At 43.5% G+C, this 24,933-nt stretch overlaps 2 protein-coding genes across 4 annotated transcripts in view; one reads left to right on the forward strand and one right to left on the reverse strand.

Moving 5' to 3' along the window:
- Nucleotides 1-992, reverse strand: part of NUDT21 (nudix hydrolase 21) — a 16,321-nt gene extending 15,329 nt beyond the window's left edge. For both annotated transcript variants that reach the window (XM_028093557.2, XM_088027378.1), the window contains exon 1: nt 732-992. In XM_028093557.2, coding sequence (XP_027949358.1) covers nt 732-847 — 116 coding nt within the window. In that variant the 5' untranslated portion in view covers nt 848-992. The remainder of the gene's footprint in view (nt 1-731) is intronic.
- Nucleotides 334-24,833, forward strand: OGFOD1 (2-oxoglutarate and iron dependent oxygenase domain containing 1). Of its 2 annotated transcripts, none has more exons than XM_028093544.2 (13): nt 334-425; nt 3,097-3,242; nt 7,390-7,436; nt 10,328-10,428; nt 13,240-13,356; nt 13,900-13,991; nt 14,198-14,326; nt 14,610-14,723; nt 16,135-16,214; nt 16,505-16,818; nt 20,709-20,831; nt 21,269-21,327; nt 21,821-24,833. In XM_028093544.2, the coding sequence occupies exons 1-13, from the start codon at nt 377-379 to the stop codon at nt 21,980-21,982; spliced, it is 1,533 nt and encodes a 510-aa protein (XP_027949345.1). In that variant the 5' UTR covers nt 334-376; the 3' UTR covers nt 21,983-24,833. The 2 variants fall into 2 exon arrangements, with proteins under 2 accessions (XP_027949345.1, XP_027949336.1); XM_028093535.2 differs by lacking the exon at nt 334-425 and adding an exon at nt 1,202-1,408 and having other exon boundaries at nt 21,821-24,832.
- Nucleotides 24,834-24,933: the final 100 nt, after the last annotated feature.

Raw genomic sequence — 24,933 nt, forward strand, 5'->3', positions numbered from 1 at the left:
CTCTGGGGCTACCTGCTGGTCCCCTCCACGGTCTGAATAAAAGCCCAACCTCAACAGTATGCACCCTCCCAAGATGGGGCCCGCTGGCTGCCTGGCTGCTGTCGCTGCGGAGAGAAGACAGGGGAATGCATAGGGGTAAGCCAGATGGCCCCGAGCACATGAATAAAATGTGGTGCATGCTGGAGCTCAAATACCAGTTAGGCCGTTAAGAGAAAAAAAACTAAACCTACGCATTATAGCTAGCTCTCGAAAGCTCACGGCTACAGAAGAGTGAAAACTGCAAACAAGAGAACATGATACCATCTATACCAAAGAAGAACGCACAAAAAGCAATACCACATACGTGATGTGAAAACATAAACACTGCACAGGAAGAATGAACACCACGCTCTGCAGCTGGTTTCCTCCGGAGACGTGGGGAAGGGGTGAGTTCAAAAACAAACTTGGGATTTTCCTACTATGACTGAATCCAGGGGTATGGGAGCAAGCCCTCGCTCCGGGAACGGAAAACCCTCTCAAGTAGGACTCTAACCCCGTGGCGCTCGAGGACCACGAAGGGGCCCGTGGGATCTAGAAAGGCGCGCATTCGCGAGCGGGAGTGGAGGTGATGGGGAGACGTGGAGCCCGCCGAGGGCCGGGGGCGCGCCGGAAGAAGATCGGCAGTCTTTGGGAGCGCTCACGAGGAAGAGGGTGCCCGCGAATGCAACGCGCTAAGGACAGGCCGCACTTACAGGTTGATGGTGCGCTCCAGGGTGAGGGGCTTGGTCTGCTGGATGTACTTGTTGCCGAACTGGTTGACCCCCCGGGGCCAGCCGGTTTGTGAGCGATTGGGCGGCACCACGGACATGATGGCGAGCTCGAGTACTTGCGGCGAGAGGAAGTGGGGCAGGCAGGGAGACTTTCCCTGTGCGGGTAGCGGTTATTTGCGTCCCCCTCAGCAGACGCCACCCGCCATTAACATGAGAGCGCAAGAGGAGGCGAAGGCACGCCGGAAGTGCATCCGGGGCCTCTGGCGGCAGGAAATAGAGAGGCGGAGGCCAGCCGGGCCAAGCGCCACTAGGCCAATCGCTGATGAGATGGCCGCAATATCTAGAGCTTCCATTGGTAAACCAGTAATGGGTTCCGCCTCCTTTTACTTTGATACTTCCTATTGGTCGGCGCTGGGGAACACGGGAAAGGGGGCATTCTGGGAATTGTAGTCAGCCTAAAGTAGCTGCTTAATCAGTGTGGCGTGGGTCTGTAGCTTAAGAGAAGATGAATGGGAAACGGCCAGCTGAGCCAGTTTCTGGCCGGACGGGGAAAAAGGGAAAGAAGGAGGTGATAGCGGAGTTTTCGGACGCTGTCACCGAAGAAACCTTGAAAAAGCAGGTGTCTGAGGCCTGGAGCCGCAGGACGCCGTTTGGTCACGGTAACCGGGTGCTGTGAAGGGGGAGCAGGGTCTGGGGGGCCTCTGAAAGTCCTGCCACTCGAGCCGAGCCCCGGGCAGCGGGGCCACGAGGGAAGAGGCCCTTGGAGACAGTGTGACTTTGGCCACCTCTGACTCTCCTGCTGCCCTCTATCATTCCAAATTCGGTTTGGATTTAGAAATCTGAGAAGAGGAAGAAACGTAGGCCCGAGAGTTGGGAAGCAGAGGGCATGGCATCCAAGTTCGTAGTTCCTCCGAGGGCAATGATCGGTTATCCCAAAATCGTGTAGCCAGAGCATTTATTGTGAGCTGCCAGATGGCTGGCACCTGAGCTTACTCGTTTTTACACGCCTATGGGCCGACTACGTGACCTATGGGAGTAAACGAGTGTTGAGCAAGGGAAGGAACTCACCTTGAACGATTCCAGCCTCAACTTCAGATATCACTTTAGAGGATAAGAATTCCGCTTCATGCAGCATGCTTTCCCTCCTAGAGTTTGCCATGATTTTGGTTTCAGTTGTTAAGTGCTTTGAAGGGGTGAGTCCTGGGTGTCTGGATGCACATAAAAAGTGATAGCTCAGTGTCTAAAGGGCAAGCTCTGTACCCACAGGGACTTGTCAATATCCTCAGCTGTAGGATGGAAATAGTGATAATGTCTGCCACAGGGTTGCCGAGGAGATGAAGTGACATTATGCATGTAAAGCACCACTGTGTTTGGCACGGGGTAGGTGGTGGTGATGGTGGTGGTGGTGACCATTAATATTAGGAGGGTACCTAGAGTATCAGAGGCAATGGCTAAAGTGTTGAGACAGAAATCAAGGCATCGAAGAGTTATGCTTGAACCGATTTTTTTAAAAAAGTGTATGTTGTAACTTCCTCCAACAGTAACTTGGGGGAAAAAAAGGCAGGTTGAAGAAAAATTGCCAGCCAGTATTGCTATTCTCATTTTCTTTTTAGGGGTTGGGGGTGGGCAGAGGGAGAGGAGAGAAAGAATCTTAAGCAGGCTCCTCCCCCAGCATGGAGCCTGCGGTGAGGCTCTATCTCACAACCCTGGGATCATGACCTGAGCCAAAACCAAGAATTGGATGCCTAACCAACTGAGCCACCCAGGTGCCCCTCTATTCTCATTTTTCATTTGCTCCTCTCACTTTAATTTGGGGGGAAATGAGTAAAGAATCTAAAATATATTCAGTTCAATAGCTAATCATTGAACTAAAAAACTCAAAAAAGAGCAGGAACCTTAATTTAGTGATATCACCTGTACTCCTAAGGACTAGTATTTTAAACACAATATATTTAAAAAGTAGTATTGAGGGGCACCTGGGTGGCTCAGTCGTTAAGCGTCTGCCTTCAGCTCAGGTCATGATCTCAGGCTCCTGAAATCGAGCCCCGCATCGGACCCTCTGAGCGGAGAGCTTGCTTCTCCCTCTCCCACTCCCCCTGTTCGTGTTCCCTCTCTCGCTGGTCTCTCTCTGTCAAATAAATAAAAACCTTAAAAAAAAAAAAAAAGAAAAGGTAGTATTGAATGGAGTAAAGAAAAAAGGGAAGAGCTTAGAATTCTTCCCCCAAGTCTTTAGGTACTAGATTTCTGAAAATTCATGATCATTCCCTTTTGTATTCCCTCTGCCATGCTACTTGAGTCAAAAATAAAAAAGGGGGAAAAGCCATAAGTAATGTTTTCCTTCCAACAGAGGCCATTGCCATGGACATGGATCCCTTTCTTCACTGCGTCATCCCAAACTTCATCCAAAGCCAGAACTTTTTGGAAGGGCTTCAGAAGGAACTTTTGAACTTGGACTTCCATGAAAAGTATAACGATTTATATAAGTTCCAGCAGGTATTTATGCCCCTTTCACATTCACTCTTCCACTTAAGAAATGCTTTATCTACAGAATCATTCCTTACCTTTAGACTTGAGGTTTTAGATTGGGTTTGCCTTGGAGGGTCCTTGCCTTGACATCGCTAAAAGCATTCATTCATTTCACATAAGCTTACTGAATGTTAACAATGTGTTAGGTGCATAATTATTGCATGGGAGCCTCTGACATTTCCTGCCCTGTAAGACTAGACTAAGAGAGGTGCTAGTGATGGTGACAGATAGTCAAGAAATACAGTAAGCCAGTAAGTTAAGTACGTTATAAACAAAGGGGATTAAGTACATTTTGAGGATTGGTATGCTGAAGACAGTTGTACGTTGGAAAATAATACCTATTTAAATGTTTTAATTCATGTCTTTATTTTAGGTGACTTGATGTACTGCAGTACGCTGTGCATCGCAGTATGTCTGCAGAGAGTGAGGTCTATTCTTTTTTCAGTAGACAGTTTAATTTGGCAGGAAAGACCATATCAAAATCAGGGCCGGTTTTTCCAGTCTTAGAAGACAGGGCTCAGTCTAGCTATAGAAATACAGGTCATTGGCGCCTGGGTGGCTCAATCGTTAAGCGTCTGCCTTCGGCTCAGGTCATGATCCCAGGGTCCTGGGATCAAGCCCCATGTCAGGCTCCCTGCTCTGCAGGAAGCCTGCTTTTCCCTCTCCCACTCCCCCTGCTTGTGTTCCTTTTCTCTCTCTGTCAAATAAATAAAATCTTTAAAAAAAAAAAAAGGAAGAAATACAGGTCATTGGTTTCCCCAGTTTGAGGGGAAATATCTTTTTAGTACCTGATGGACATGACTCTTGGAAGTCCTTTATAAAATCTCAAGGATATCAGCCCTTAAAAATCACAGAATAAAATAAAAATGGAAAAGATGAAGGATTATTTTGTTTTCTTTGCATTTAACCCTTTGATTTCTTTTTATCTGGGATAAGAGAGTAAATAACAGGATTTCCTTCTCTTACTTTTATTCTTTTGCCCTAGAGCTTATTATGTTCCCCAGTCTCTCTATCTTTTGGCCTTAACACATATAATTGAATTAACCAAGTTAAATACACACATGATATGACTCTTAGTAAGTCAGGAAATCTGATAAAATTAAACTTTTATCCTCGTGAAGTTACGTCGGTTAATTAAAAGTCACAACTGTCTGCCTTTGTAATTATATCAACTTCAATAACAGTAGGTCTCAGGGCGCCTGGGTGGCTCAGTCGTTAAGCGTCTGCCTTCGGCTCAGGTGCCCTACATGGGGCTCCCTGCTCTGTGGGAAGCCTGCTTCTCCCTCTCCCACTCCCCCTGCTTGTGTTCCCTCTCTCGCTGTGTCTCTCGCTGTGTCAAATAAATTTAAAAAAAAAAAAAGAAAGCTGTTCCTAAGAAAAAAATGCTTTTGACCTAACTTTGCCCCTCACAGAGGGCAGATTGGGGATTCTTCTGCTCCTCTTGACAGTAGAATTCCGTATAAGTTGTCTGTACTTTCTCAAATACTCCTTCTCTCATTCTCTGTCCAGCCCACTTTGCATCAGGCTTTTACCTACAGCTCCACTGAAACTACACTTGTCAGGCTCACTCATAACTTCCACATTAGTAAATCCAGGATTCATTTTACTTGACCTTCCAGCTGCATTTGAGCTGCTATATTACTCCTTTCTCCTGGAGATATTTTCTTCACTTTCGGGATACCACGCTCTCAGAGTCCTCCTTCTACCTCCCTGGCAAGCCCTTGGTTTCCTTTGGTAGGTCTTCCTTTTGTACCTTCTTTTTTTTTTTTAAGATTTTATTTATGTATTTAATTGACAGAGTGAGAGACGGCATGAGGGGGAACACAAGCAGGGGGAGTGGGAGAGGGAGCAGCAGGCTTCGGGCCAAGCAGGAAGCCTGATGCGGGGCTCGATCCCAGGACCCCGGGATCATGACCTGAGCCAAAGGCAGTCGCTTAACCAACTGAGCCACCCAGGCGCCCCCTAACTTCTTAATGATAGAGTACTTTAGGGCTTTGCCCTTGGGCCACTTCCTGGCAGATTTCCAGGGACTCCCATGGCTTTGCCTCTACTCTTGGATATCTGTTAAGTGTTTCACACTTAAGTCCAAAACTAAGCTCTTGGTCTTCTTCCGCTAAATCTGCTCCACCTGCAAATTTACCCAACCAGTGAATGGCAACTCGATCTTTCCAAGTGGCTCAGGCTAAAAACCTTCCATTCCTCTCTCACCTCATACCTAGTTTGTCAGGAAATTCTGCAGGCTCTCTCCTCAAAACATATCCAGAAAAACCCACTTCTGTCCACTTGCACTACCAACAGCCAGTCCAAGGCATCCTTGCCTCTCATCAGAATTATTCTATTAGCTTATTGGCCAGTCTCACTGCTTCCACTCTTGCCCACCTACACAATCACAGCCATTGTGTTCTTTTAAAATGACAATGGACCCAAGAGAATTGAAAACATGTGCACATAAAAACAGGTACACAAATGGTCATAGCAAGTTATTCATAATATCTAAAAAATTGGAAAGAACCCAAATGTCCATTACCTGATGAATGGACAGATGAGTTTGGTCTGGCCACATGGTGGAATATTACTCAGCCAGGAACAGGAATGGCATAGCAATGCTGCTGCAACATGGAGGAGCCTTGGGAATATACTGAGGGAAGCTGGACATGCAAGGCCACGTGCTGTAGGATTCCAGTTATCTGTAATGTCCTGACTATGCAAATCCATATAGAGAGGCAGAAAGTAGATTAGTGGTTGCCAGAACCTTGCAGAAGAAGAGTATGTATGGTGACTGCCTAATGAGTATAGGGTTTCTTTTTGGTAAGGGGGTGATAAATGTCCTGGAATCAGATAGTGGTGGTGGTTGCACAACATTGTGTATATACTAAAATCTACTGAATTACACATTCAGATGGTTAAAATGGTAAATTTTATGTTACATGAATTTTATCTCAATTTTTAAAAATGTAAATGGGATCCTATTACTCCTTTGTTCAAAGCCTCCAAAGGTTCCTCATTTCTCTGTCAGAAAACCAAAGTACTTACAAGAGCTCTAACGCATCCCATTGCCTCTTTGGCCTCATCTCCTCCTGCTGTCCCCCGTACTCTCTACACTCCAGCCACACAGTCTCCTTGGATGTTTTGACTAGACCAGGCATGCTTCACACCCAGGACCTTGAATCCTTTTTTTTTTTTTTCCAATTAACTTATCTATTTTGAGAGAGAGAGTGTGTGCATGGGGCAGGGCATGGCGCAGGGAGAGGAAGAGAGAATCTCAAGCAGCGTCCGTGCTGAGCGGGGAGGCTGACATGGGAGCCTCACAACCCTGAGATCACAACCTGAACTGGAATCAAGAGTCATGCACTTAGCCGACTGAGCCACCTGGGCACCCCAGGACCTTGAATCCTCTTTTTTTTTTTTTTTTTAAGGTATACAATGTTTTCTTTTTTTTTTTTTAGAATTTATTTATTTACTAGAGAGAGAGAGAGAATGAGAGATAGAGAGCACGAGAGGGAAGGAGGGTCAGAGGGAGAAGCAGACTCCCCACTGAGCAGGGAGCCCGATGCGGGACTCGATCCCGGGACTCCAGGATCATGACCTGAGCCGAAGGCAGTTGCTTAACCAACTGAGCCACCCAGGCGCCCCGACCTTGAATCCTCTTTGCCTAGACACTCCCTTTGGCATGTTTCTCAGCCTCCTTCAAGGCTTTGCCTCACTCAGTGAAATCAAGCCTGGCCACCGCGTTTGTACTTGCAAACCCTTTCCCATCTTCAGCACGCCCAGTCCCTCATAGCCTGCTGCTTTTCCCTGCGCCTTTGTCACCTTCTTGCATGCTAACCATCAGCTTTTTGTGTTTATTGTCTGTCTCCCTCAAAAAGAATATAAGCTCCACTGTCGATAACTATTTAAATATTTGTTGAATGGAATAAGGCCCAGGGGCGCTAAGTAACTTGCCCGAGTCACAGAGCTGCCATACAGCGGGGCCACAGGTCAAACCCAGGCAGCTTGGCTTCAGAGTCCAGGCTCTTCACCACAATCCTACACTGCAAGGGGACTCACTGAACTGCTTTCCTCTGAGTATAATATATGAAGGAAATCCTTTTTTTTTTCTTTTTCTGTGATCAAGTCGGATGATTTGAAGAAGAGAAGAGAGCCTCACATCTGTGCTTTAAGGTAAACAATCATATTTGTTGGGTGCAGAAAATGTTATGTCATATAACGTTATGTCATTACCCCATTTTGTAGAGGAGAAAACAGATTGAGAGATTCAAGCCTTCCTAGATGAAAACCAAGGGAGCTAAGCTGCAAACTCAAATCAGTCTGATTCCAGGGCCCACCTTCTCAGTGATAAAATGTTCGACTTTGTTAGTAATTAAGGAAACACTGCTGGAACCATTTTTCACATATTAGGTTGGCAGATATTCGAAGCAAAATCCCCCAGTGTTGACAGAAGTATCGATCCCTTTCTTACATGATGGTTTTGAAAAATGTATCAAAACTCTTAAAATTATGCTTACCTTTTTATAGTGTCATTCCACTTATAAGAATGTATCCTGAGAAAATAATTAAGGATGTGCTCAAAAATTCCATACAAGGTTGCATGTTGTAATGTTGCTTAAAATAGTAGGAAAAAAATGTTCTAAAGACTTATTCATTTGAGAAAGAGAGAGAGTGCGTGCACTCTAGTGCAAGTTGGGGGAGGGGCAGAGGGAAAGGGAGAAAGAATCTTCAAGTACTTGGACTCCCTGCTGAGCGCGGAGCCCAGTGCAGGGCTCGATCCCATAACCCTGAAATCATGACCTAAGCCGAAATCAAGAGTCGGACACTCAACCCACTGAGCCACCTGGGTGCCCCCAAATAGTGAAAAACTATATACAAATTAAATGGCCATGCATTGAGATTTATATAGATAATGGTAAAAGCATGAGTGGAAAACTCTACAACCATTGAGTATGACATGTGTGAATTTTAATACATGAGAACAATAAACCTGATTTCACCAATTCTAAGACACATTTCTTTTACATTTTAGCACTGCTGGGATCCTAAGACACTGCAGTGTCTCACAAATTACTATTGTGTCCTATTTTAATTGGCAACATTTTTTTAAGTGATAGCAAAATAATGATACTTCTTCCAGAGGAGGCATATTAGAGTTGATGCAGTACACTTGTCAAGAGAAAAGATGGGGCACCTGGGTGGCTCAGTCGGTTAAACGTCTGCCTTCAGCTCAGGTCATGGTCCCAGGGTCCTGGGATTGAGCTCCGCATCGGGCTCCCTTCTCAGAGGGAAGCCTGCTCCTCCCTCTGCCTGCCATTCCCCCTGCTTGTGCGCTCTCTCTCTCTTTCTCTCTCTGTCAAATAAATAAATAAATAAAAATCTTTTTAAAAAAAGAGAGAAAAGACGTTAAAACAGCACACACAGTGAATGATTTTTAAAAAAGAGATATATTTGGCTATCTGTGTAAAAAAGAAAAAAGAAGAATGGAATGTTTAAATCTGGCTAGTTGGATTTCAGATTTCTTTTAAGTTTCTTTTTACTTATAGAGGGTTTTTCCCCCTAGTTTTGCTACAATAGGCACATGTTACTTTGTAATAACTGTTTTTCATTTATACAGAAGTCATTTTTTTCTCGTTCTCTTTTTTTCCTCTGGGACCTTTTGATATATGATGGCAGTCTGCACAGATTGTTATTTCTTCCCAATTCTGAAGTATTACTCCTGTATTAACTGCACCTCATAATGTCTCATATTTCTTTAGACCTTTTGTTATTGTTGTTCCAAAGAGAGATACCTGTAAGGCATTATCTCTTTAGTTCACAGCACGCCTCTGGTAAGCATTTGCTGTGGGACTGAGGTTCCATTCTATTGCCACAAGGTAATAACCGGATGGTGTGTTAGACGGGATTCCTTGGTCTATAGAAAGGTGATCTTTATACTTCCCAGTTGGGCTCTGTGATTTCTCCATTAAATTCGATTAACAAATGAGAATAATGACAGAAAGTAACCCTGGCCTTGTGACCCTTTCATAGAGTGACTAGAGGAAGAGCTTTTTATGGAATACATTTGAGGAAGCCAGTGTTACCAGTAAAAGAAGGATTTAAGGCTTTGATAATAGTTGCTTAAACCATCAAGACTTTGCAGAAATGTTTGCTACCCACATCTCAAGCCTGGGTCAGCACTTTGTTCTGCTGGCTCATTAAATACAATTTGCAACTCTGTTTTTGAAGTTACATGGTATTTCTGGTTGGACCAACCTAGCACAGCGTTTTATAGAATTTTTTGGTTTGGTAATGTATAGTGTGGAAGAGGGACTTGGTATTAAAATGTTAGGAGATCAGCCTGGAGACTTGATACTTATGAACAGCACAGTTGCATTTTATGGAAATTCCAATTGTGTACATTTGGACTAAGATGATCCAAAAAATACTGTCTGTGTCTGCAAAATGTGAACTGACTTAAGTCCTTTCAAAATGTTTTCAACTCATGAAGAGTAACATAATTCCAAAGTTGATTGGCTGAGTGAGTTATAAATTGTGTTAAAGAGATTTCTATACAGAGAGCCCCATTAGCTGGCAAATGGAAATGTTCGGCATCTCTTATTGGTATCGTGCTAGCATCAGAACTTCTATAAAAGATTTTCCTGAGCCTACAGTTAGCATAATATTCACCATTATTGCAACTTAAAGTTTTTAATCTGCAGCAGTGTCACCCAAGTGGTCATTAAGCAGTGGAGTAGTATTTAGTGCCAAAAACCATGTCTAAAAATCAGTAACCTCGGAAAGGAACATCAGTGTGCTAAATTATGACAGAGGGCAAAGCATGCCCTCTGCCGTGATAGAGCATACTATCAATTTAAGAGGAAGAAAGTAAAATGAAATAGCAGAGCAAAACTATATTACAGTAGATGGATTTGTATTTCTTTCTCTTTCTGTCTTTATCTCACTTCCAAGTCCTAAACTGTGCAAGTTTAAAGTAAAGAAGCTACTACAGCCTCCGGGAAAAAGTAGGTGTGGCCGAGATCCAAACGCTGTGGCTAACAAGTTACCTTTGTTGACATTTCTAGGAAAGTTCTGTTTGAAGATTTCCGGACTTGGCTTGCTGACATTTCCAAGATTGACCTGGAATCAACTATTGACATGTCCTGTGCTAAATATGAATTCTCTGGTAAGAAAGATAAAGCCCTTGATGTTTAGAGGACTTACAGGCTTTAGCTACACAGTGGCAGCAAGAGCATCGGTGTGCCAGAATCCTAGACTTGGACACGTCCCCCCATAGCATTAGGACCTTCTTGATAAGGAAGATTTGACCCGGTTCGTATACCAAAACTCCTATCTTATTGGAAGGTATAAGGCAGTGGTTCTCTTTGGTGAAAATATGATGAAAGCCGTTGACCAAATTTTCAGAAAAATGCTGATAAGGTAGGCACACACACCAACTTCGTGTAGAGCATCAGGAAACTCGGAGGTGGTATTGTCAGCTCTACTCTTGGGCTTCCTAGGGAGCAAATATCCCTCGGTGCCTCTTTTTCTTTTTTTTTTTTTCTTGTGGTTGTTCTTTGGAAGATAAGAAAAGACTACATTCTTAAGGAAGAATCTTCGAACAGTATAGAAGGATACAGTGTAAACCTTGACAGTTCCCTGCACTTTCTCCTCGTCCCCCTTTCTCTTCAGAGGTATCCATTGTCACCAGTTCCCTTTGTGAGCAAAGAAATGTCTTTTTGAAAGCGTGTTTGCTTTTTCACCTGGAAGGAAAAGTGTTTTCCTTTGTTTCACTAAGTAAAATTTTGATGTGGGTTTACTCTCATACAGTATAAAGTATAAGGGGGAAGTATACATTGGTAACCACTTTTTGAGGCTAACTGAGTGATACACAGGATGAGTCCTATCAAAAGCCCTTTTTTTAAAAACTTTTTTCTTTTTAATTGAAATCATTTCAAACTTACAGAAACGTAGCAAGCATAGTATAGTTTTTTCCCATTTTACTTGAGAGTAGGTTGCCATCCTGTTCCAGGACCCCCATGTACTTCAGTTATTCCTACAACAAGGACATTCTCCTAGATGATGGCAATAAACCATCAAAATCAGGAAATTAGGATCGATACATTATTCCCATAATTCCCATTATTCCCATTCCCAAGTCAAAAAAATGACTTCTGTATAAGTCTGCAGGCTCCATTCAAGTTCCATTATTTGGTCCTTGATTGCAAAAGGATCCCGTCCAGGATTGCGTAGTTGTCATGCCTGACTTGGTCTCCCACAATCTAGAACAGTTCTTCAGTCTAGCCTTGACTTTCATGATCTTAAGTCTTCTGAAGGTTTACAGATGACTTATTTTGTACATTTGCCCTCAATTTGGGTTTGCCTGATGCCTCCTCATGATTAGATTCAAGCCTTGCATTTTTGGTAGGAATGTTACAGAATTATGTGGGGGTTGTTTTGTTTTTTGTTTTGTTTTTTTAGTGCATCTTATCAAGTGGTATATGGTTTCTATGTGTCATAGTCTAGTGATACTTTGATTACTTAATTAAGGTGGTAACTGATGTCAGGCTTTCCCACTGTAAACTTGTTCTTTTTCTTTCTGTAAGTGAATAAGAATTTTGTGGGGAGATACTTAACGATTATGTAAATATCCCATTTCTCCTCCAATTTTGATTCGCTTATTTTAGCATCCTCTGGCATCCCCTTTACATTTATTGTCATTCTGTAAAGGAAACCTTCCTCTCTTCCCATTTATTTATTCATATATTTATGGGTCACTATTTATGTAACGGGTTGTAATCAGTTGCTATATTATAGTAATGCTCCTCTTGTCCCTGATTTGATCAAAGGGAGCACCCTTAAACTGATTTCCATGTCCTTTTGATGTGTCCCCATCATTCTTAATACATTTTACTTCCTAGCAGAGCAAGATTTTTCCAAGCTCATCTTATATGTCCCCTGCTCTAGACCCAGAGTTAGCCATTCTTCCAAAGAACCCTGATTCCTTTTAGTGACGAATCATGCTTAAAAATCAAGGTCTGGACTCTAGGTGTTTTGCTATTAGGGTGTCACTGCTCCCAGGCCTTTCAGTGGAGAAGAGGTAGCAAATACATGGATGCACACATGCACACGTGCGTTTATATGTTTATGTATGTCAGTGTCTAGAAATATGTAGATAACTAACTAAATACCTCCATACATAGGAAAATCAATTCACATTGATTCCTACAGTTCCAATTCGCCATAAGGTTTATCCCAGATTTCTCCATTTACATATTTATAATTTCCTTCCTTAGCAGTGAGAACCATGGCTTCCGTCACCTTCAGGATATTTCTTTATCACAACAGTCCCTCCATGTGTGAACGATCACAGTTCACCATAGCAAATCCTCCCTCTCCTGCCCTGCAGGGATGCCTCCCTTGCTCAGTCCCACCTAACGGCTTTTAGAAGCATTAGCTCAAGAAATTAACGGGAACTGCTACCAAAAGATCTATGTACAGTGATGGTCATTTGCTTATTGAAGCATTTTTCTTAATAGATGAGAAATGGAAACAACAAGTCTAAGATTAATTAAAGGGGAAAGAAGGTAATTCATAATCCGTATAGTAGAATAACTACAGGGCCATTAAAAAAGCAATGACAGGTGTATATAGTGATGGTAGTAAAAAGGCCACAAAACAACCACTGTAGGACACCCTTTTTTTTTTTTAAAGCAAACATATGTAGGAAAAGTGCTGGAAGAATATAAGCACAAATATTGTTAGTGATTATCTCTGGGGCCTGTCCATATGTGTGTTCTTCAGTGCTCTTAGAGTTCTCCATGTTCCCAGTTGTATGTCTCCGATCATAAAACAGGAGAAACGAGTGTCATTTTACAGCTGGAGGAGCTCACATTGCAGGTGAATATCAGATGGACTGATATTAAAATGCAGGGTCAGAGTAGCAACTGCTTCTTGTCAGCTTGGGGACATTAAAGTGCGTGTTGCACTATTGCAGATGCCCTCCTCTGCCATGATGATGAGCTGGAAGGGCGCCGGATCGCCTTCATTCTTTACCTGGTTCCTCCCTGGGACAGGAGCTTGGGGGGCACCCTGGACCTGTATGATGTCGATGGTAAGAGAAGTGCGTTCGCATCAGCACCGGTAGCTACTTCTGAGCTCTTAGACACAGCGTGTGTCCTCCTTTGAGGAGGGGGAGCGGACACCAGCCCTGACAGCCGCCTCCCTACATTGTACTTGTAGTCGTTACTGCAGAGGTGGAGTCCATGAGCGTGAGGACTAGTCAGACCCTACTCCTGAGTACTGACCATGGAAAGCTCGAGCGCGTGGAAAGCTGCCTGGGGCCATCACTGTGCCCGGGACCAGTCTGTCTGACAGGAAGTCAGGGTCGTTTCCTAATGACTGACACCAGATGTTGCCTCTCGAAAACTCTTCCAAACTTATCCCAGCCCCGATCGATAATAGACAGATGGCGTAGTAAGAACAATGGTCAGCTAGCAGAACTGAGTGAAACAGATGGAAGGGGGTGGCGTTTTGGGATCTGCAGGGTCCATCTACTTCCCCTTAGAAATCAGAATTGTCAAGGTGAAACGAGGCGGCCTGAAAGTGGTTAGTGGTAATGAAACCACATTTGTGGTTGTCTTCTCTCCTGGCGCAGAACACTTTCAGCCGAAGCAGATCGTCAAGTCTCTTATCCCTTCATGGAACACACTGGTTTTCTTTGAAGTGTCTCCAGTATCCTTTCACCAGGTAAAGATTATAAGCCACAAATATACAGAGTACTAAGGATCATGCTTTTTAGTCCCCTGTTACCGAAACGTGAGAGCTTCCTCTTGGACTTCCGTGGCCAGGTTGTGCGCGCATCCAGCGTGACGGATCCAGAAGTGAGCGCGCCTCGGCTGGCAATCATCCCCCTCAGCGGGTGCATTCATGTGCTGCTGGCCTTGCCCTTTCAGGTGTCCGAAGTCCTATCTGAAGAAAAGTCGCGTTTGTCTATAAGTGGCTGGTTCCATGGTCCTTCACTGACCCGGCCTCCCAACTACTTTGAACCTCTCATACCTCGGAGCCCTCACATCCCACAAGATGTAAGGATAAATGCTTGTTGTCAGGATTCTTATCTTAGAAACTTTACTGTATGGTTTGTTTTCCTGATAATGAAACTGGACTTTGAGTTTCCTCCTTTGCTTTTCTTTGGTAAACTTTTGATAGTGTCTTTTTCTCAGGCAGAGTTTTCCAGCACTTTTATGTGTAACAAGGAGAAGATTATAAAGTGAGGCTTTGCATATATTTTACTAGCACGAAATGATGTAAGAACAAAAGCAATAGGAATTGTTAATTCACGTTTTGCATCTGCTGCTTCTTTGTAAGCATGAAATTTTGTATGATTGGATCAACCCTACTTATCTGGACATGGATTACCAAGTTCAAATTCAAGAAGAGTTTGAAGAAAGGTCTGAAATTCTCCTAAAGGAGTTCCTTAAGGTAAGCCAGCACGTTCTGGCCAGTGTATCTTGGGGACCTCAGTAGCAGGCCCTAACGGTCTCACGGCTATAAAAACTGCTTTTGTCCTTCTTGCTTCTTGGGTGGGTAAACAGGCATCACTAAAGGAGTTTTTGGTTAGTTCCTGGTTAGAATGTTTATATCATCTTTTTCATAAAATATACAGGTGATGCTAGTAGCCAACATTGGTACCAGTTGTATGCTTAGTGGGTTGAGTCCCTTGGGTGTTCCCCAGTTTTCTGGAATCTTAATGGTACACACATACATGCACGCACGCTTCTACGCTGAGAGGGAGCTGTATGTAGCTTCCTTCCTATTCATTTGGTGAATATGGTTTCCAATCAGCTTACTATTGCTTTTAGTAAAAGACAGATTATTAACTGAGCAGCAACTATTAATGAGCATTTGACAATGATACGCAGCACATTTCAGTGGAGAGGGACTACGTCAGGAGTCAGAAGACTTAATATTCATGCCCTGGCTCTGTGGTTTTACTAATGAGCAAATCACTGAATCTCCCAGAGCTTGTAGGTCTTCATCAGTTAAACTGGGATAAGACCTGCCTTGTTCGTCTTGAAGAGTTGTTGTGAGGGCCAAACGAGATCATAGACACTAGTGTGGTGCTTCACAGCTGACCCTGGGTCCATGGAAGCACAGTCCCAAGAGCTGTTCCTCCACGAGAAGCATACTGCCTCTCTCTCTCTCCCCCTCTCCCCTTCCCTCTTGAATTTTAAAGCTGACATTAGCATATTAAGGAGTTTGAGAAGTATTACAGTAAATAAACTTTGATCCTATTTTATTCAGCTTACCTAAACCAGGCTTTGGGATCCTCTTTCCTGTTTTACAGCTGATAGGACTGCTGTTTTGAGAACACTCCTTGGGAAGCCACATTAAACAAGTATATAAAAAGCCTCTTGTGGAGCAGATTTCAATAGATTAATCAGCTTCTTGCTCTACACTTGGCTTTCTCTATTTAGAAAGCTGATTGCATAAAGGTGAGGCCTACAGAGACTTCTAGTATGATGACATTGACTGTCAAGCAGTTTCATTGTTTTTCCTCACATCTTATGAATTGAAGAGACCGTATTATGGTCTTCATTTTATAAATGCAGGAGTCTGAGAGGTTTAGCGATTTGACATGAGACACACAACCACTAAAGGAAATAGCCCAAACTGACACTCGGGTCTCTTGGCTAAAGCATGCTGATGATTTATCCAGTCTTTGTTCTGGCTGTGCTGTATCAGGCCTGGGGACCTTGGGCAAAACGGGTGAATGTCCACTGGCCCTTTTAGGAATCAGCCAGCATGATTCTGCAGAGCGGCTTCACCTGCAAGACCAATGTGGGATCATAGAGAGACTCACTAACTGCTTCTTTCTTTGCTCATTTTCCAGCCTGAGAAATTTGCAGAGGTCTGTGAGGCTTTGGAGAAAGGAGACGTGAAATGGAGCAGCCGAGGTCCCCCTAACAAAAGGTAGAGCCGCGACATTTGCCTTTGCGTGCAGCATCTGCCTGTTTGTCTGGAAGGCTCACTTCCGATAATAGGACATTTGCCAATGGTAGGACATTGGCCCTGGTGATGTTTCATTCCCAGGGACATCCAGTAGCAGGCCCTGACAGAACCTCACAGTTACAACAACCTGTGCTTTAGTAGGCTGTGCCAGGACTTCGGGAGCAGGGTACAAAACTAATGAACAGCTTTTCTTCCATGAGTCATTGTACAGGTGTGGCTTTGATGAACAACTTGGCATCACTGCTTTCCAGGTTTTATGAGAAAGCTGAGGAGAGCAAGCTTCCTGACATTCTGAAGGACTGCATGGAATTGTTCCGCTCCGAGCCTCTGTTCTTGCTGCTCTCCAACTTCACAGGCCTGAAACTCCACTTCTTGGCCCCTTCAGAAGAAGATGAGGTGGTGAACCAAAAAGAGGGAGAAGGAGCCTCTGCGGCTGATAACCGTGAAGAAGGGACGAGCCATAGGTCCCCTGGGCCAGAGAACCATCAGACGGCCTTCTGCAATAACAGCCAGCAGAGCCAGGGACAGACAGACCCAGAGTCAGAGGAAAATGAAGCAGAGGAAGGTAAGCTGTTGATATCAGTCGTCCTTACTTACCGTTAAGCATTCACTATTCAGTCATTGATTCATCTAACAACTATTACTCGAGCATCCATGACCTGCTAGGCCTGTTTTGGGAGCTGGAGGACAGAACAGGCAAGGTCCCCGCTCTCCCAGAGCTTATGTTCTAGTGGGAGAGGATGGAGATTAAACGTGTACACAGACCACAGGAAAACATACGCTAATAAAAGCGGTTTGCAGAAAACTTGAATAGGGTTGTGTGCTGAGGAACGACGACCGAGTGGCCTCTTAGGTGACCAGGCAACTGGAAGAACCTCTCTCAGGAGCTGCCACCTAAGCTCCGATCGGAATAACAAGAAGGATCTGTGGGAAGAATATTCTAGGTAGGAGGAGCAGCTCATACATTCTATTAGGCTGACAGTATATGTGAACAGTGGACAGAAATAGGACTGGCTTTGCCCCAAACTTCTCTAAAACATAAGAACATCAAAGAGAAGAAGGTGAACACAGCTTATTTCGGCCAAGGACCAATAATAGCCCAGGAAAAATCTCCTTGAATTTGGGAAAATAGGTAGAAGGAAATTATTAATAAAAGTAGAGGAAGTCTAAGGGCCCCTGCCTGTCTCAGACAGAAGAGTGTGCGACTCTTGATCTTAGGGTCGTGAATTCGAGCCCCACATTGGGTGTGGAGATTAGTAAGAAAAAATAAATAGGCTTAAAAAAAAAGTAGAGGAAGCCTTTCATTATCTACAGACAAGATCAAACAGAGAAAAATATAGGAAATTTAAGACGTAAGGCTTCTGTGGAAATTTTGGCACCCGTAAGTGAGCGTACACAGCTCAGCACCTACTAAATCCAACGAGAAAATCTGCTGCCCGGTTCCTCTCCTCAGTTGTACTCTCCCTGCTTCCACTCTGATTTTTGGAGAAGGCCCTGGTTGCAGTTAGAAGAGCGAAGACAAGGAAGGCAGATGCCCACGGACACGTAGCCAGCAGGGTGACACAAGGACCGCATCACGCAGATGCTGTGGCCTCGCAGACTGACCTGTTGCTTTGGTCACCACGGATTTAGAACAACCAGAGCCAGGTGGCTTTTTCTGTGCTAGTCAATACACAGGATAGCCTTTCTTTAAGATAAAGGTTGGCTTTCCTTGATAATTGATACTGGCTTCTATACCTGGGCCCTGAAAGGAATCAGGTGAAGATCAGTGGGGCCTCATGGGCTTTTTTAAAAAAAGTATCTGTTGGGGCGCCTGGGTGGCTCAGTCAGTTAAGCATCTGCCTTCGGCTCAGATCATGATCCCGGACTACCGGGATCGAGTCCCGTATCGGGCTCCCTGCTCAGTAAGGAGCCTGCTTCTCCCTTTCCCCCTACTTGTGCTCTCTCACTATCAAATAGATAAATAAAACTTAAAAAAAAAAAAGTGCTTACTTACCTCTATTCCTTCTTGGTTTCATTTTCATGGGAACCTGGACCTTGGAAAAAATCTATACAGGCAGCCAAAGGATGCTTTATTCTATTACTGAGCATCGACTGCATGCAAGGCCCTGGGCCAAAGCAGGTGGGAATACAGAGGTAAATGTGAAAAGTAACTGTAAAGTTCATCGTCTTAAAGAAAATGGTGGGGACAAAGCCATGAAGGAGCAGAATTTTCCTATTTTATTAAAGTTAAGCTGGCATAAACTCGAATGAGAGGTTTTATAACTTCAGGATGTTAAATGTAACCCACATGGTACCAACAAAGAAAATAGCTATAGAATATATGTAGAAGAAAATGAGAAAAGAATTTAAACATTTCAATACCAAAAAATCAACTAAACACAAAAGACTGTAATGCAGGAACAAAAAAAAACTATAAGGCATTTAGAAAACAAATAGCAAAATGACAGAATTAAGCCCCTCTTTCCTAGCAATTACCTTAAATGTAATGGAAGCAGGGAGAGTACAACTGAGGAGAGGAACTGGGCAGCAGTAATGTAAATGTAAATGACAATCAAAAGACAGAGATTGGCAGAATAGACAGGAACACAGGATCTGCTATCTGCTATCTACAAGAGACTCACTTGAAATCCAGAGACACAAATAGATTGAAAATAAAAGCATGGAGAAAGATGTTCCATGCAAATAGTAACCAGAAGAGAGCAGGAGTGGTTCTACTAATATCAAACAAAATAGACTTATCTATCTATCTATCTATCTATCTATCTAAGTAAGGCTCCATGCCCAACGTGGGGCTCAAACTTACGGCCCTGAGATCAAGAGTTGCATGCTCTCCCGATTGAGCCAGCCAGGCACCCAAACAAAATAGATCTTAACTCAAAGATTAGAAGAGACAAAGAAGGACATTCTATATTTTTAAAAGTTCAGTACAGGGGCGCCTGGGTGGCTCAGTCGTTAAGCGTCTGCCTTCGGCTCAGGTCATGATCCCGGGGTCCTGGGATCGAGCCCCGCATCGGGCTCCCTGCTCAGCGGGAAGCCTGCTTCTCCCTCTCCCGCTCCCCCTGCTTGTGTTCCCTCTCTCGCTGTGTCTCTTTCTGTCAAATAAATAAATAAAATCTTTAAAAAATAAATAAAATAACAGTACAGCAGGAGGATACAACAATTACAAATCTTTATGCACCTGATGACAGACTGAAAATATATGAAGCAAAAACTGACAGAATTGGAGGAAGAAATCCGACACTTCTACAGGAGTAGTTGGGAGAGGTCAGCGCCCGAGAGGACTTAACCCAATAAACCAGCTAGATGTAACAGGTGTAATACAGAGCATTCTACCCACCAACAGCAGCATATACATTCTTCTCAAGTGAACATGGGACATTTTCCAGGACAGACGATAAATAGTCTCAGTAGATTTTAAGCTAGATACCGGGGCGCCTGGCTGGCTCAGTCGGTGGAGTATGCGACTCTCGATCTTGGGTTATAAGTTCAAGTCCTAAGTTGGGTGTAGAGATTACTTAAAATCTTTAGAAAAGTAAAAAATAAAAGATACCATACAAAGTAGCTTCTTTAACAACAGGATGAAGTTAAAAAGAAACAAGCGATCATCCTCCATAAAAAGACATGAAGGAACCTTAAGTGCATATTGCTGAAAGAAGCCAGGCTGAAAAGGCTACTTATTGTATGATTCCAACACTGTGACATTCTGGGAAAAGGCAGAACTCAGGAGAGAGTAAAATCAGTGGTTGGAAGGGATTAGGAGGAAGGAAGGGATGAATTAGGTGGAGCACAGAGCTTCTTTAGGGCTTAACGCCCTATTCTGTATGATATGGTAATGATGGACACTCAACATTATGCACCGATCAAGACCCACAGAACGTATAGCACAAGGAGTAGACCCTAATGTCAACTATGGACTTTAGTCAATAATAATGTATCAATATTGGTTTGTCAGTTGTAACAAATGAATCACACTAAGATAAAACATTAATAATAGGAGACAGTTGGCAGGGGGAATCTATTTAAAATTATAATATTCATATTATAATTTTTGGCAGCTAAATATATTCCATCCAGAATTTCTTGTAAAAAAAGAAATAGAACATCAAGTCCCTCTGCCCCACCAAATAGTACACGATACATTTCTGACAGTCACTGTAAGTAAGGCTGGTTTGGTGGAGCAGTAGGTCAGAGGGTTTATGGGAACGGTTTCCCTTTAGTGCTGGACCATTCCTACTTATTATTCCCTCGCAAACTCGCAGTTGTATCAAAGTTATTTATTTTCTTAAGCAGGCTCCACACCCAGCATGGAACCCAACACGGGGCTTGAACTCACGACCCTGAGATCGAGACCTGAGCTGAGATCAAGAGTCAGACACCGAACTGACTGAGCCACCCAGGCGCCCCTGTATCAGGGTTATTTTAAGTTTTTTCTGGCCTTCTGTTTCTTCTTAGACTCAAGTGTTCCCACATGCCAGGGAGAACTGAGGCGTTGGAAGACCGGTCACTACACTTTGATCCATGACAACAGCAAGACTGAATTTGCCCTAGACCTACTTCTCTACTGTGGCTGTGAAGGTAAGAGGCAGGAAGGACAACAGTGAAGGGGCAGTCTCCTCGTGACCCCCTCCAGCTGACCAATTCAGAAGTGATGTGCCTTGGCCGGGATCGCAGATCATAGAAGCTTTCTGTTGGAGGGGATCTTGGGGGTCATGAACTTCAGTCTCCCAACCCAAAGGATTTATATCTGACTAAGGAATGGGGGGATGTGGACCAAATCATAATTTCCCTCCAAATAACCGTCCTTCCAGGTGCGTTTTATATTCAATTCTTAGTTTTCATTTCTTAACTCAGTGTGGATTGAATGGTAAATTCAAGCTCCTAAGTCATAGAGTTGGTTACTACAGAGCTCCCAGAACCTCCAGCTTTAAGCAGCATGGGATTGGCAGTGGAAGCAGAGGATGGAACTCCTGCAGTGAGAAATTTCTGAATGCTGTTTGTTTTCCCTTTGTAAGGCTGGGAGCCAGAATATGGTGGCTTTACTTCCTACATTGCCAAAGGTGAAGATGAAGAGGTAAGTTGCTTCTGACAGCAAACTGCCCTTTTTAGTTCTTGAGGAAGGTTTCATTCTTTAGAAACCCAATTTTTATGACCTTCTGCCAGTGTCTTTAGCTGATAAATCCATGATGGTCTGCCTAGCAGTGGTTCTAATTTCTAGTAGAAAGTACTTGGCAGGGAATAAAGATGCCACAGGATAATCCGTAAGCATTGCTTCTACCCTACTGAGAAATTCCATGTAAGCTAAGAGTTACATGGTGCATTCCCATGAAATCTTTCAATATATAAGAAATAAATGCACTGGGTAAAATCGTTTTGGGTATGTGTTGGAATGGGGCTCATTGGAAAATGCCTTGACAGCCAGAGCAATAGCTCCTCCTAGTAAAGGATCGTTTAAAAGATCCCTATCGCCAGTCTAAGTACATGATGTGAAAACATGGTGAATCATGAAGAAAAGAGTTGAGAATAAGTTCGGTGTTCTGATGTGTCATTGTATTTGCTTATTTCAGCTGCTAACAGTGAATCCAGAAAACAACTCTTTGGCACTGGTCTACAGAGACAGAGAGACTCTGAAATTTGTCAAGCATATTAACCACCGAAGCCTCGAACAAAAGAAAGCCTTCCCAAATAGAACTGGTTTCTGGGACTTCTCATTTGTCTATTATGAATGACAGGGCTGGGCAAAGCTGAAGGAAAGAGACCCTCGGGACTGGAAAGCATGCAGGAGCCACAAGGTGACCTGTGTGATGGTGTCCTTAAAATCTGTGTGTGGTAGGACTCATCATCACTGTCCTCAATCTAGACCTTGAGCTTGGAGCGAGGTACTTCTCTCTTGATTAAAAAAAAAAAAGGCTTTTTTGTCTTTTTTTTTTTTTTTTTAACATTGAGTTTTTCATTTTCCATAATGACTTTCCTTAGTGATTTTTTAAAAGTTTTTGTGTGTGGTAAAATATACACAACGTCAAGTGTACCATTTTAACCATTTTTAAATGTACACTTCAGTGACATTCAGTATGTTCACATGGCTGTGCACCCGTCACCACCATCCACCTCCAGAACCTTTCCATCTCCCCAGACAGAAGGTCTGTCCCCGTGAAAGCGTAGCCCCCCACCCCCAGCCCCTGGCAGCCCCCATTCCACTTTCTTTCTGTCTGTCTGTTCTTAGAAGTGGAACAATACAATATTCATCCTGCAACTGGCTTATTTCACCGAGCATAAAGTCTTCAAGGTTCATCCGTGTTTCCAGTGATTTTTTTTTTTAATACTCAAGGCCGATCCTGCCCTTCCTAATCGCACTGGTTTAGAACATTGCAGAAACTTCCAGCCTCTTCTTGCTGGGCTCATGATACTTCCTCCCACTGCTTATGGCTTTGTTTCACTGACTCTCCTAGGACAGTGTAGACTTAGATGACGGTGTTCCTGCCTTGGTAAACTCGGGCCTGGCCCAAACCACACGGCCCCCGCCTCAGGAGACTTCAGGATGGTAGAGAGGGCTGCTTGTGCCCTGTATAGTGGCTCCTGGGGCTACTGCCTTTCCATCCTGGAGTTGGGACTCTGGCCTCATGCATCTTTCCTTTTCCTAAACACTCTAGGGTCGGCTATAAAACTTGTTGCCTTTTTTTCTTTAAAAAGACAAAGGATAAAGGCCCCATCAAAATGCCAAGAGGCTGTGCACTCTGTTACATTCTTTTCCCCTGGACTATCGTGGGGGTTACATGAGAAGTACCACATGTCCATGTGGGTGTGCCAAGTGGGCATCGGGGTCACTGCATCTTTACCTGAAAGATGCTGTTGTCATTCTATTCTTGTCTTCTCATTTCCTCTCTCTTTTTTACACGTATTACTAGCTGTTACCATAGCTTTTATTGGGGGTTTTATTAATCAAGAGCAAAAGCACTGGGCTTTTATCTTCGTTAATCTCGTGACACTTTGAGTACTGACTGTATTCTAAAGTTGACCTTAAATGAGAGAATGAGGTTCACTTTCTTTTAGGTTGATGGCTTTAAAATTTAATTTCGCACCCCAGTCAGTAAAAAATGTTTTAGCATTTATACCCATTATATGGATATGTGTCTAGAAATTTTTCACATGCACTAATATTCAGTATTGTCACAAAACATATCTTTTTCCCAGGTGAGATGAGAAAGAAGCACCTAGAACTAGTGTTCTAATGGTGTCTTCCCATGCCCACATGGTACCGGGCCAGTGTACATGCATACTATTTTGGAGACCACAGTTTTTTCACCATGGTATAATAACACTCACGGATTACCCCTACTGTGTAACTAATGGCTTACATTTCAAAGCTTGCCTTTTCTTTTCAGTTGCTACAGACTGATTTCACTCACTTGCTTTCTGGTGTGTTTTTATGATGGGGAGAGAGAGGGGTGAGGTTCTAGTGAACCCGTCAGTGGCGTAACTGGAAGCGGAGGGCCCAGGAGAAAGTGCCAGGCAGGTGAAACCATCACATATGCCAAGCTGGGAAAATAGAGACTCATGGCTCTAGGTGACACGTACGATGCCACCCAGCTTGTCCTGTTCTGGAGTGCTCTGTCTAAACCTTAGCAAACTACACAAGCGTTAAAATGTGCTTATTAGTTTCTCCTTAATCTCAGTGTGTCTATGGTCTGTCAACATGGCAGAATCTTCTATACACTATGGAAAAGGATTTCGGTGCCTGAAGGGAGAGCGAGTTCCTGAGGGCCAGACTCTGATGTTTGTGTCCGTTACATCATCTACAGCAGCTCCTCTTAGAGGACCGTGTAGCTCTCACAGGTCCCTTTCCTGCACTGAAGACATCAGTGACTAAGAAGCTGTTTTTCCTAGTACTTCATTCTTCCTCTTGATCTTTAGGGCTTCTGCCAGTGTCAACAACTGTTTAGTGGCAAAAGAGGAATTAAAACGTGGGCATCTTTGAAATACTTGTTTCAGGTAAGAGCTATGATGTTCACCTGTATAATATATGGCATCTTCTCTCAATTCTTAACAGTGAACCTCCAATTCTTATCATTCCTTTTAGTAAAGATTTTTTTTCCCCCAAAGAGAGCAGCTTTATATTTTTTCAGATTATATATATAATACATGTTCATTGTGAAGAAGCAGAACATGGAAAAATATAAAGGAAAGGTCATCCATCTGGAATCCCACCATCCTGTGACAGCCACTGTGGTACTTCGTAATGTACTGAGACAGAGAATGTGCCTTCCAGAGACTGCTTTGCCACTTCCTACAGCTGCATAAGGTCGCCCCCTAAGAACAAATCCCATTTATATGTTCATAATGATGGAAATTAAGAACGTTTTCATAAAGTTATTTTGAGAGCATATTAGCATTCTATTAGGAGGAAAAATAAAATGTTTAAGGAAGAACTCTATTAATAATCTAACTTCTGTCCCCCATTTTAAAGACGTGGAAAATGAAGCCCAGAAGGGAAAGAGGCTGGTTTTGAACCTGGTTTTGAACCTGGCTTTTCTACTGCTCATTGACTGGCTCCCACACTCCACTGAATGCGGTGGTTTCTTTCCCGCAGAATACTGAAGGAAAAAAAAAATCACTGCTTGGGCTACCTCTCTTAGATCAGTATTTCTTCAGCCAGAAGCTTTGGCTGTCGTATGTCTTCGGT

The sequence above is a fragment of the Eumetopias jubatus genome, unplaced genomic scaffold (assembly GCF_037043125.1).
Source record: "Eumetopias jubatus isolate StellerSeaLion01/CBP00866 unplaced genomic scaffold, mEumJub1_p1.0 scaffold_10, whole genome shotgun sequence".
NCBI classification, from domain to species: domain Eukaryota; kingdom Metazoa; phylum Chordata; class Mammalia; order Carnivora; family Otariidae; genus Eumetopias; species Eumetopias jubatus.